The following is a 13,922-nucleotide window of genomic DNA, read 5'->3' as shown; positions in this document are numbered from 1 at the left end:
AGACTACCAAAGGAATTTAGTTGAATTTATGTAGAAGTTCATTATCCAAGGTAATACTTTTGTACAAATAGTATTTTTGTTTAGAACTTGGCAAACCTAAAATTACTTTAATTTATTAATTTATGCGAATTTGTATTCATTTAAATAAAATATTATAAAGAGGGAATACCCGTGTTTTGGCAATAGTACTGTACACATAATTCTAATAATAATTTATGTAAAAGACCGTATATTTATGTTCTGTATAATATCATGTTAAGACTGATAAAAAAGAAAATATCAATTGTTTATATCAATGAATTAACTCGGAAGTATACATAAAGACATAATGTTTTTGAAAGAGTCTTAATTATGGTATTTTGGTAGAGATAATGGGGAAGGATAAACTGGCAAAATCGCAAATATTGTATTGGGTATATAACGTTGATTCACAGTTGTAGTATTTTCGTAGCAACAAAATAACCACTGTTGACCACTTATTCTAAAATTTACCGATTCAACACTCGTCGGGTTTTCAATGTTTATGAACGCTATATTTTTAAACATTTTATTTTGTACATATTACTATGTAGGTACTAGCCACTAGGTAATAAATTTCCTCAATAAACCACTAAGAAGACTAGGAAAACTAATTTCGCCAACTCAGACTTCTATATATTTGTACTCTTCTTAAGTTCTAGAGCTTAAGTAGTTTTTATAAAGTTTAATTATTTTATTTCTAATTAAAGTATATATTGCTGAAACATTTAAATTTAATGGTTAATTGCATTTTTATTTAGTAAGTTATATAAGTTCTTAAATTGAAATTTTTTTATTATTTCAAAACTGAAATATTGAAGAGTAGCACAATGAAAAGATAATAAAATGATAAATTTTAATTATGTTTACTACAACTCAACACGCAACAATATTGCTTACCTAGAGCATCCGTCAAAAAGGACGTCCGCCTTGTTAGTTCAGAGGTCTAGTGGTGTGGTAAATGATTAATTGCAGCCTATATTAGCAAAACGACCATGGACCTTCCACAACAATGCATCAACGGCGTGGGTAAGGTTTTTCTTTTTAATTATTTGTTTTCACAAACACTGGCTATTTTTTGAAAAGTTTTTACGGATTCCATTATGTGCTTGAAACTTGAGTAAAAATAAAAAAACAATTTAATTTTTCATTTATTACGAAACCCAAAAATCTAATTTAAATTAATATTGTTAATTTGATAAGTGAGTCGTTGTGAATCACTCTACAGCAAATATGTTTTTGTACAACATTTGGTCAAACAATAGTGATGATTGATTTTTCATCATAATAATAAAAAAATAGTGAAATACCAACTGTAAAAGAATAAATTATTTTTACACGAAATTGTAATACATTTTTTTTATCATAGGAAATTGTCTTATCTAAAATTTAATTTCCGAAATCTTAAAATCAAGTATATTTATTTAACATTAAACACGTGATCTAAGATTAATCTACATGTAAATAATTGTTTTTAAAATATTCAAATGTTTCAAAATATGTATATGTTAAAACATACGTTTTAATATATAACATTCAGTAATGTAGCTATGTCCTGTGAATAAATACAACTTTGTGTAATTATTGTAACACCTAATAATGATAAAATTATTCATTGTTATTTTTTAATATATGGTCATTATAATTGGCAAAGTATAAGGCCATTTCGTATTTTTCATCAAAAAGTAAAAGTTATTTTCAAAAAAAAGTACTTAAAATTATGAAAAAATGCCATTCAAAGATATAAAATGTAAATTGAACGATTATATATTTGAAATCGTATAAAATATAAGTATATTATTAATGTAAATATTGTAATATATTTTTTTTTTTGAATTGTGTATGCTAGTACTGTCGGGAATAGATAATTAAAAATGATCTAGATAATAAGTGATAATTGTAACAACATATTATCTACATAAAAATAAAGGTAACATAAATGTATACAAATATGCATAATTAACATTTTTTTTTGCATATATTTGAATTTTTATAGTTTAGGTTTATAACGATATGGCGGCATAGTATTTATGATAACAACGTATTGCGTTGATTGCTTTTTATATTAATTTTACCTTAAATCTCTGAATTATTTTTGGAATATATAAAAAATTAAACACTGTAACACATTTTAACATTTATACAAATGCCGTTTATACATAGCGAATTGATATATAATTTTTACGTACCTATTTAGTTTTATATATAATGCAATTGAAATATGTTAATACGAATTAATTAATCAACAATAATAATGAAAAATATATTAATTTATATTATTTCATATAAGGAAGAATTGGATTTATATAAATCTTGTAAATGACTATGTATACATTCATACACTCATAGCCAATATTAACTAATTACTAAGGATGTGTAATACATTTAAAAACTAAATATGAACGTGATATATTGACTACTGAACTTGGAACTATATAGATACCTACTGATTTGACTTTACATTTGTCTTTATTTTGGTCTATTTTTAAAATATTTGGTATAATTTACTAAGACTTTCTAATTACCACTGGCTTGTAGAGTACACGATGTAAGTATACAATACTACAATATCGTAGTATCGTTTTTGAAAATAATAATGAGAAATATCGTATTTTATTTTATGTTAGTATTTTAGTAAAATTGATCTTATTTGTATCATGGGTTAGATATTTATGTCTTATAGTTCGTGTTTGTGTTATAATAAAATGATAAAAAGAATGAAAGAATGTATATTGTATAATTTATTATTATATTTTTTTGTAGGGATACTTTAATGCTAAAATTATCTAGATAAATGTATTTACTTACTGTGTAAGTTCATTTTTTAAATTTAAAATTAAGAATAAAGATATTATGACATTATGACATAATTATCTAGAGAGGTTAAACAATGATTAATTTATATAAATCTTATCCTAAAAACATTGGCTAGAAGTAATATTTATTATACGATATTATTGTTTAAAATAATTTAAATTTTAGTTCAATATTACCAACTGCTAATGATAAATATAATTAATTTATCTTATTTGTGGGCAGTGAACAATATAAACACATACAAATGGGATGCATTAAAATGATAACCGATGAAACTAGCGTATTATAATAAACAGTAGTGCTGTTGTGTGAACAAATTCGTATAGAATTATTGATACATACACACGATTTTCAGTCACGCAATGGATTACACGTAGAATCCTAAACAGGAAATCGTAAAACTCTAACTGAATACGAGAAGAGAAGTATAGTCACTTTAAAGTTAAAAGATAATCGCAGGATATTGGTGCAAATCTAAGTAAACATCTACTGGCTAAGAGTTAAAAACTTTTCATTTCGTTCCATCACATTTGGAGCTTGAAACTCCTCAGAATTTTCTGCGTAGACGATGGTTAAATATGCAATATTCGTAGGAAGTTCTTGTCGCGCGCGTGACAACGATCGTCGGTGTTCGCGATGGACGTATTATTATAGGTACATTCAGTGACGTCCATTGAAATCAAATTTCCCGGCAAACTCGCGCTGGTGAATAGGAATAAGAGGGTGCACCTGGGCGCAGAGCGATAGAATTTCAATTTTTCCCTACCCCTCGATCATCAATAGCCCGGTGATTAATTATTATAGTACACAATCAGATAGATTAATCATGTTATCAGATATGTGACATATTATTTACACTGTCTGTAAAATAATTCCGTCGCCATTGGTGCGCTTCGAGTCACGTAGGGAATCGCCGTGAATGAGCTAGGAATCAGCTAGGTTAGGTTAGGTACGGAGTCTACGCAACAGTGCGGGAAAGTTATTGGGCTGAAAAATTATTCACGAACAAATATATGTGGTATTTTTTTAATACATATTTTTTGAAATGGCTTGGTTAGGGAGAAATTCCGTAGTGCGAATTAGCATTATGAATAGAAAACGTACATACGAGATATATGGGTAATAAAAGAGAGATTTTTCGAAATATTCCACACATTACCATAGTACTTATAGTTATGTTTAACGTAATTAATTCAAGGTTTTGTACACAATATGTGTAATTAAAAAAAAAAGATATTGGAACGTATAGACGTTTAAAAAATATGTGTTTATCAAACATTCTGTATAACAAATACATATATATGTATTTAAAATTCTTTAATATTCTTTATAGTAGAGAGTATTCTTTCTCTAATAAAATTATATATATAAATACTATTTGTAATATTATTCATATATTTATTTATAAATTATAGCTAATTAATTAAATATTTGGATTGTTTATTGTTCAATACTTATAAATTTTAATATACGAAATTAGTTTCATCAATTATTGCAGTTCCTATTTGGTACCTATACTATATTATGAAGATGATTTATTTATTTATGTAAACATACTACACATATTGTATTATCATATTGTATGCGTTTAAATTTAAGAAAAATTATAATTACAGTAAAAACAATAATAAATAAATAGGTAAATAATTAATTTATTGTAGCTGCTGTACATTAAAATAAATATTTATGGTATGTTTATTGATTACAAAAAACTTTAATGGGAGAATAAACATCCATGGGTTTTAATATAATATCGCTCACAGATATTAAATTTTATAGTTTTAATTTTTCCACACTTTTACTTGTTAGTGAATGATAATATAAATATCGTGTATTTCCAATCAACGTTGTAGCATTATAATAATTAATAAATATCTCTACAAGTTATAATATCTAATGATTAAGAACTTGCAGCGTTGACCACAGTATACAAAACCGAATTTTCAACATTAACTTATGCACTTAATAATAACGTGACCATGTAGAAAATACACACACCTACGTATAATACGTGTGTTTACGGACGAGATTTATGCTACCTATTATGCCAAACTTTAAGTGTTGTACAGAAATATAATAACAATGCCTCAATGTGCTCGATGTTCGTTGAGTAGAGATGGGAGAGGGGTCAGAATTATTATTATATTTGAAAACATGACATCCTCTGGAACGATCGAGTCGAGTAGGTGCTACGCCAAAACTAAACGAAGCCAATAATGTATATTTCGCAGTAAACAGGAAATCGTTAAATGCTTTTGTTTGTTTACGGATGCGCACCAAGGAAGCGACCGATATAATTTTAGGATGGATACGATCGAGGAAAAATATACTATTCGGTGAACTAAAAACTAGGTCAGTCACAGAAATACAGAATGTCTTATCCCGTGTATGGTGCATGCATGTTACCGTCAATAATTTTTTTTCTAATTCATATTTTGGAAGTTCGATTAGGAAAAACTATGTTCGTTTAGAAGATCAACAACTATTAAGTATAATATTTTAAGTTTTATTTTTGTTAAAAATTGATGATAGCCAAGTTATACAGCCGATGTATGTAACGATTTTAAAAGGTAGTTGTTTATTCAAATAGTTTTGTATGTTTTAAAATTTGGATAGGTGACTAGAGAAGTATAATTATATGGTTGGCAAGTGGATGTGTTCAAGACGTTCAAGTACAAATAAGAAGGAGGACAAAGTACATAGAATTAACGAGAAGGAACTAATTAATATAACTTCATAGATCAATAAAGATCTTTAAATTCCGTATCAAATTAATATATATATATACACACACACACACACACACACACAACACACACACACACACACACACACACACACACACACACACACACACACACACACACACACAGAAAATGGTATATCAATGATATTAAAATAATAATAATTTTTTTTTTAATACATATAGTAATTATATATAATATAGTATTAAAAATTGTAAACTTTGAATATTAAATATATAATATATATTTTATTGACAGGAAAAATTGCACTCGAGGAGAAGCCTTAAAATATATTACAATTATAGTCCCTAGACATATATTATCATCAATTACTAAACAAACACAATTTTACTATATATGTCTTTATTATTATCATTGGAGTTTTATTAATTAATAAATTCTCATGGGATGAATCGTATGTATTAAACTCTATTGTACTTAATTGATATGTAAAATAAATTAGGTAAATGATTGAAGCTCTTTTACCATTTTTTAATACTAGAGCAAAATTTTGATAATCGATAAATAACTTATTATACAGAAATATTATAAAATATTCATGGACGTTAAAAATTAAATGAACTTTCATTAATCAGACTATAATTTAAAATTATAATAGTGCATTTTAATAGGAGATATTATAATTTTTAATTTATTCAAAACAAAAGGCTAAAAGTATGTAAGTAAACTCGTTTCACGTCTTTAGAATGTAAAATGAACATAATCATTATTGCATTCAACTTTTGAAACAATAAAAACTTTGTATGAATTATGAATACCACGACATCATTTGTTGTTTATGATAAATTAGTTGATGGTATTTTCATTGGGCTTGATTAAAATTTTAAAAATAATACATTACAAATTAGATTTATTCTCAACACAATCACATGGTAAAGTTCAAGCGTTTACAAACATGGACGCAATTTAATAATTATTTTTAGTTAATTAATGTTTTGAACTCATGTCACAGTATTCTATGGAGCTATAATAATTGCAGTTATTTATAGCTATTATTTAATAAACTAGATGACTTAATTTCAACGCTACGTTATTAAGATAAAACATTTACGAATAATAATTCTAATGTGCGATTATACATTTAATGAAATAAGGTTTTACTAACAGGTTAAGCTTATTTGACGGGGATTTTGATGCTATTCACGAATGTTTTACATTTTTTAGAAAACATTTATATACTCTTTAAACAAATTTGAATTTTGGTTTTCATTAATTTATGGGAAAGATATATGTATTTAATTGTTGTTTAAAAACTTTATCCACTAAATCGATTTTTCAATCATATTATTTATTATTTGATTGTGTTTAAAGTGCTTGAATGACTGTAAATCTATTTATATTGAGAATGTACACAAACTTTTGTACAATATATAGCCAATATTTTTTGTAGAATTTATTGCGACTTATTTCTCTTGTTTACTTAACGTTTAAAAATATTTTGTTCTTAAAAACTTTTCGGTAAAATATATAACGGTACGAGATAATTCAATATCTGAAGCGAAAAACGAATGTAATAATGTTAATTATATATTTTTTAAACTAATATAAACGATAAAGTTTTTTTGTGATTAACTTTTTCGTTTTAGATTTTGATGAATGTATAGGTTTTAAAATGATGAGTGCCTTTTGTGTCTACCATTGCTTTTTGAAATAGTAAAAATGCTGCAATTGTCCATTTGGAAGATGAATTCTGGCAGATAACTGAATTTAGTTGTTAAATTGATTAAATAAAAATTTCTAAAACTTTTCAAAATAATTGAGGCAAAAAAATATGGAAAAACAGAAAACTCTACTTTCATTTTAAGTGTATAACTAGTTTTTGACAAAATGTATTTTATTGTTTGTTGTACTTAAAAAATGTATAAATATATAAATTTCAAAATTTTATCAAATATTTATAGTACCATTTTTTTTTAAATTCAATTAAATTTTTAAAATAGTTAAAGTCATTTTATGCTATTTAAATACATTTCAAATTTTAGAATTTATTAATAAATACGTTTTGAAACAATTTGTTATGATCATTGATCAGCGATTAATTTTGAAAATGTAACATAAATTCCTTGGGTAAAATATATGTTTATAAAATATATCGGTTTAAGTTATTATGTCATGATTAAAAAATATTAACCGTAAGTGCTTAAACATATTTTTGTCATTAAACACATTATTATTTTTCATATTACATTTTTTTTTAAATATTTAATAGAATTAATTTTTTATTTTATTAGAATAGTTTAAAGCTTACTATACTACGGACGCATTTATATCGTTTGATGGAACGTAGTATTGACTTTTTAAGTTAATTACACTTGAAAAAGTACACACTAAAGCAACATCTATGGCTATTAAAAACAGTGTCTTGTATTAGACGCGTGTACTTGGACTACTTGTAAAAGCGGTGTTTTTAATAGCGATACCAATATTGCAACTACGGTATGGCATTCCATAAAACGTATCGTAGTTCACCGAGGGACACAAACAGTAAAATATACTGCACGGGGAGGTATTGTATGTATACTTACCGACGAAGTAATATTTACAATGTGACTGTAAAAAAAAAAAAAAAAGTAGTCTTTAAGACCAATGTTTCAGTCGATTACCTTTTCAAACACGATACTGATGTATGTTTGTGCACAAACGAGTCTTTATACGTTTTCTTGTTTATCGCGAACAAATACAGGAATTGCAAACCTCCCCACTGCGTATCATATACAGAAAACCCGCCGCGATCGTGAGTTGTAGTTATATTATCATTATTATTGCTACTTTTTTTTCGACCCTCACTAACCCACGCCCCCTCACGCATCACCCGACCGGCGCGTTCATTACACTCTGAAACCTGTTCAAACAGTGCTCCAGTGGCTTTAAAGAGCTCTCGTTAAACGGCTCCTGTTCGGGAGCAATTTATTGTCTCTGAATAAATGTCTGCCGAATTTATTGCTCGTAATCTTTTATCGTTTCGCTACAGGAAAATACAATTTTGCGTGACCCTATAGGTAAACACCGTAACACAACACAGCCTATACAGGATAATAGCGGCGATGGCCAGACGGGATCAGAGTGCGTTAGCAAAGCTTGTATATTTCAATAGTAATTCGACGTGACTGACGTACGGACAAATATAGAGCATACGTACGTCGCGAAAACGGAGAAGGAATAAAGGTATAGTCGTCCTTCGGAAGAGATTTTACACACAAAATGTCAAGTCAATTACCAGCACTAGTCAAACGCGGACGCCGCGCCATGCACCGTCGAAATATTTAAGGATGCTCATGCGAGATTTCACATATCATTATTAAAGTAGCACGCGAACAATGAATGATGAATTTGGAATAGTATAATGCAATATTTTGTACTATATAAAATCACGTATAGAGCGCATAGAACAACGTAGACGTAAACTATACTTATAATAGAAATACATTTGTTTTTTAAAATAAAAAAAATATATTAATAAATAATAATATATTTATTTTTAAAAATATTTTAAAATTATATTTACATACAAATGTAAAAACTTTTTGTCTGTTTTTATGCGTGTAATATACTTATTTAGGTATAGCAAGATATCTACGGAAATTGCAGGCAATAGTAATTACCATCATTACAATAATAATTTTAAAAAATACGTTTTTAACGAGTGTCGCCTAAGTTTTTTTTTCAGAGCACTCAATAGTGAATTTTGGAACGCAATAAAATTAGAAAAAATCTAATCTCATTAGAAGTTTGATTGTATGAAAAACGAAGACCGTTTATTTAATCAACATTATAATAATATAATACACCTACTCGCATGTTAGTAAATGTAGCTGCCGTTTGTTTACACGCAGTGTTTTATACAAATTATATAATATTTTGCGTTGGTGGTTATTCCAATTTGTGACGCACGGAATTTTGTTACTTTCAAAATAAAATTGGTTTGCAAATACAACTTTATGTTATGCCTTAAAAATTATGTGAAAGGCCGTCCAAAGAGGTTTATTTACTAGGTAATACTTATTATTATTTTTAATACTCATTTCTCTGTTATATACCCACTGATTGTAGTATATTTCTGTCCATTAGTTGCAAACCGATACGTAGAAGGTAAGATAAGGTATATATTATTGTTAAAGTTGTATGTGAGACCTTTATTATTTTTAATTGTTAATGTGAAGTTATGGTGGGATGAAGGGTGGCACATTATGTTATTTTTCAGGCTTAGTGAAGGTAATACTATTGTGGTCTTCGCCACAATTGAAAAAGAAGGCTTTTCAGTTTATTTTTAACTTTGATTTTGCAGGTTTATAGGCTAAATCGTAGTATTTAAATCTTAAACATCTACTTATGCGTGCACTATAAATCAGATATAATATATATATATTTTATAGCATTTATTGTAACGTAGTATAGTATATTACGTTATAGTTTAAAGTTTTATAATAACGAGCAATAATGTGACATTAAATATCGTGAGAAGTATATGAAAAAATGACAAAAAACTACATAAAAAATGGTCGACTAAAAAATGTAATTCATTATAAATTTAAGTGTATAAAAAAATAATACATAATTTCTCAAAAACACAATACATACATATAGTTGTGTCTGAGTGGGGGAAATGGATACTGACCCCATAATACTATAAAAATAAAGCAGATAAAGAATCGAATTTAAAACACGTTTGGGCCATATTTTCTAGTAAATAAAATAATAAAATAATATATTGTTGGATGATTTAATCATTATAGAGATATTAACTATAATAGTTGATAAATACAGAAATAGAATTATACTTTTGCATGATAAAAAAACATACCTACATACAATTATTTGTAAGTTCACAATATAAAATACAAAAAAAATTAAAAATTAAATTAAGAAATATTGTAAATTGTGATAAAGAAATTGGCCAAAACTTTAAAAATTAAATAATTTTTAAGATTAATTTCTGGTATTTTATTTTTATATCTTATGCATTAAAGCCAATACACATTGTGTATTTAAAATGCAATTTATATACAACTTAATTCTATTGGAATAATACATTTCTTATCTCAAGTAAGATATAATTATAGGCAGAAATCGGATTCACTGATTGGTGGAAAGAAGGGTTGTTCATCTCTAAATAATATTTTAAATATATCTACAATCTGCATAGTAGGTAGTATGATAAAAATATTTTGAGTAAAACACTATTTCATTTTCACAATAAATAATAATACAACATTATTGAGTTTTTTTTTTTATGAATAAAGATAAAGAAGTTATTATTCATTAGATTACCTTCGTGTGCATGTACAAGTGTGTCAACCACGTAGATTCCATCAGAAGCGTAGTCTAGTATCCACCAAATGGTCGGCATCGCGTTGTTCAGCTCCCAAAATACGCCACGGCCGATTACAAATACCAAGTTGTAAAGAATTGTGACGGTCACTAACATAAGCCACTAAAAAAAAAAATGTATATTAAATTTAATAATAATAATAATATAATGATAATTGTATAATAGTATAATTACGTGACCGGGCCATACAATATATTTTGTTGGTAAATGATAAGTTTCTGACGTTTTTTGGGTTATATAAAATCACGTCATTATATTTACAAATGGGTGGTCCGGACCACTCGGATAGGATTTTTTTAATATTGTCTCCTCTTTAGAAACCTCGGTCCTTGGTAGTCATATATTTAAATCTTTTATTATTATTATTATTATATGGCTATTGATCAAAATAATAATTTGTTAGAATTTTGTTCTTCAAAACATATACATATAAGTACGAACCTATACATGTTTTCTTTTATTATTAAATTTATATTTACTCATATAATATTATTATTAACTGAACAATTAAAAGCGGACTGGATCTAGACTTAATATAAAGTTATTTAATTTAAAAAATTTAAATTCTAATATTAAAATAAGTATTCATAAAGTTATGAATTTTAATTCATTACAACATAATAGTTTTGTTGAAAAATTCAAATGACTCCATGAATACATAATATGAAATTTAATGAATAAACTTTTAATTTTAATAGGCAAATTAGATTAAAATAGTAGGTATCATATTAATAAAATAATAAGTAAATTTAAGTACAATTTGTTGATTAACTTAAGTATAAGAAAAAAAATGTAGGTAGTCATATACAATATATTTCAAAAATACAGTTTTATAAATTATTAATCAAAAAATCTATTTCAGGACACTGTGTATATGAATTTTTTTTACCAGTTATAGTTTTTATTCGACTTCTCATTATTGGTTTTATTTATTACATTTATTTAACGGCTTAAAACTGAGAACTACTCTAAATATATTGTAATTTTTTTTTACTACATAATAATAATATAATAATAAATGTTTATCTATGCACTTAGTATACATTAGAGAATATTAAATTTTATTCATAGGAATTAAATATAATGTGAAACTATGTTTTATCATTAGTAAATGTCAATTAAAAATAAACTTGTAACAGATTCAATAAATTAGTAACTGGAGTAATTCAATTAATATTATACTGAAATAAATTATACACATCTGTCTATTGTTGAAAAGTTAACTTGTATATGATCGTAATCGAGTGAACGACTATTTTTTTAATATCATTCTTAAAATGAAAAAAAAATACTCTAAAATTATTATCATAGTTATAATTTATTTATTTTGATTTTTTATGAATACTTATTTTATAAAATTTAAATTAAAATCAGTTTGAACTTCAAACTGAATAACAGGATATTATTTAATATTTAATTCATAGGTGACTTGTTAGACTACTCTGGTTGAATGTGGATGTATTACATATCTAAACAATCATCAACGCGACAATTATTTTTTTAAAAAAAATGTAAGTTACAATTCATAAATGAATTAGTTTTAAAAATAATAAAAGAATTAGTCTTCAAAAAATGGCTTCATTTATGATTATTGCATTATACTATTATTAAATTAATTTAAGATATTATATACATATATTATACATATATATACTATTTTATAAAACCTAATTTGATATTGATAAATTTACATTTCAAAAATATAAATCAATTTCACAAATATACCTGTATATATATTTGTGTAAGGCATATTGGCATTGATTAAATCCTTTTAAAAAAATTGTTATAAGAATATTCAATTAAATGTGTACGTATGTCAATATTGGACCAAAAAAAAAAAAAATATATCTTCTGTCGTTACATTTAAGTGATATAATTTTATTAGGGTAATAAATCTTTTCAAACATAAAAAAGAATTTAAAAGTATACATGAGTTTTTATTTTTATTCATTTGATATTATTTTATTTTAAATTTAAATCAATTTTACATTTCAGCTTCTTCTTAAAAGAAACGGATGTAGATTAGTTGGTGATAAATTGTTTATAAGATTTAAGTCTTGTTGTGGGTATATTCGTACATAGTTTGAAAAATTCCACGCAAAGAAATAAATTGAAAAAAATTATCATCGAAGAATAATAAGTAAAACTAAATAGTATACATTAATGTATACAAACGAAATTTATCGTTATAATATTATATTGTTAGAGAATTTTTATTCCGGGTTAAGTGGTAATTTAAAATTTTCTGATTTCAGTAAATCGAAAAACTATTGGAACAAATTGAATCGTTTTAGTTCTATAGAAAATTGTTAGAATATTGTAAGTAAATATTTCAAACTTAGTAATATTTATTTTAAATCTTTTACGATTCTTAGTAATAACTATATTGATAAAAAATAGAGATAAAAAATGATAAATTTATATTGAATAATATTACACAATTATTTTGTGTAGTATATGAAACGCATGTAAAAATATAAAGTATTATAACATTTATCCTTTAATATTGTAAATTAATTTTGCGATAATTTTATATAGTTATTTCGTCACTGCAACTAATGTTTGTCGTAATAAAGGAATTATATACCTTTATTATTATTTTAATTGTTTATCATATTTTAAGCATACTATTAAATCTCTGTACAAATTAAATACGTAATTAATATTTTTTTGTCGGAGATTTAAACTGTTTAAATGCACTTTTTTATTTTATTTTTTAATTTATTGATAGAATTATCAGTTTAAGAATGTTAAAATGTAATATCGTAATATTACCTTCAAAGTTATGGTAATATTTAAATCATAAACGAAAATATCAAATTTATTTTTATACTACCTATACATAGGTCAGTATAGACTTCATTCGTCACAATATTATCATGTAAATAAAATATAAAATGAAAAATATCATCGTTTGTTCCTGTGCTTCTGATACGCGTGAAACATATAATATTATACGACGTGTATCAGGTAGTCATATGAATTAGAAAATT

The 13,922-nt window shown here is 25.5% G+C and overlaps 1 protein-coding gene across 7 annotated transcripts in view; it reads right to left on the bottom strand.

Moving 5' to 3' along the window:
- LOC114132898 (cyclic nucleotide-gated cation channel subunit A) overlaps positions 1-13,922 on the bottom strand; it is a 173,225-nt gene that overhangs the window by 47,304 nt on the left and 111,999 nt on the right. For all 7 annotated transcript variants that reach the window (XR_007603648.1, XM_050198933.1, XM_050198932.1 and 4 more), the window contains one exon: positions 10,869-11,031. Coding sequence is in view for 6 of the 7 variants with exons in the window: in XM_050198933.1 (XP_050054890.1) it covers positions 10,869-11,031 (163 nt within the window). In the remaining variant the exon portion in view is untranslated. The remainder of the gene's footprint in view (positions 1-10,868; positions 11,032-13,922) is intronic.

Source organism: Aphis gossypii, chromosome 2 (genome assembly GCF_020184175.1).
Source record: "Aphis gossypii isolate Hap1 chromosome 2, ASM2018417v2, whole genome shotgun sequence".
In the NCBI taxonomy this organism is placed as follows: Eukaryota; Metazoa; Arthropoda; class Insecta; order Hemiptera; family Aphididae; genus Aphis; species Aphis gossypii.
The sequence above is the reverse complement of the archived record's forward strand: the minus strand, read 5'-3'. Positions and strand labels throughout refer to the sequence as shown.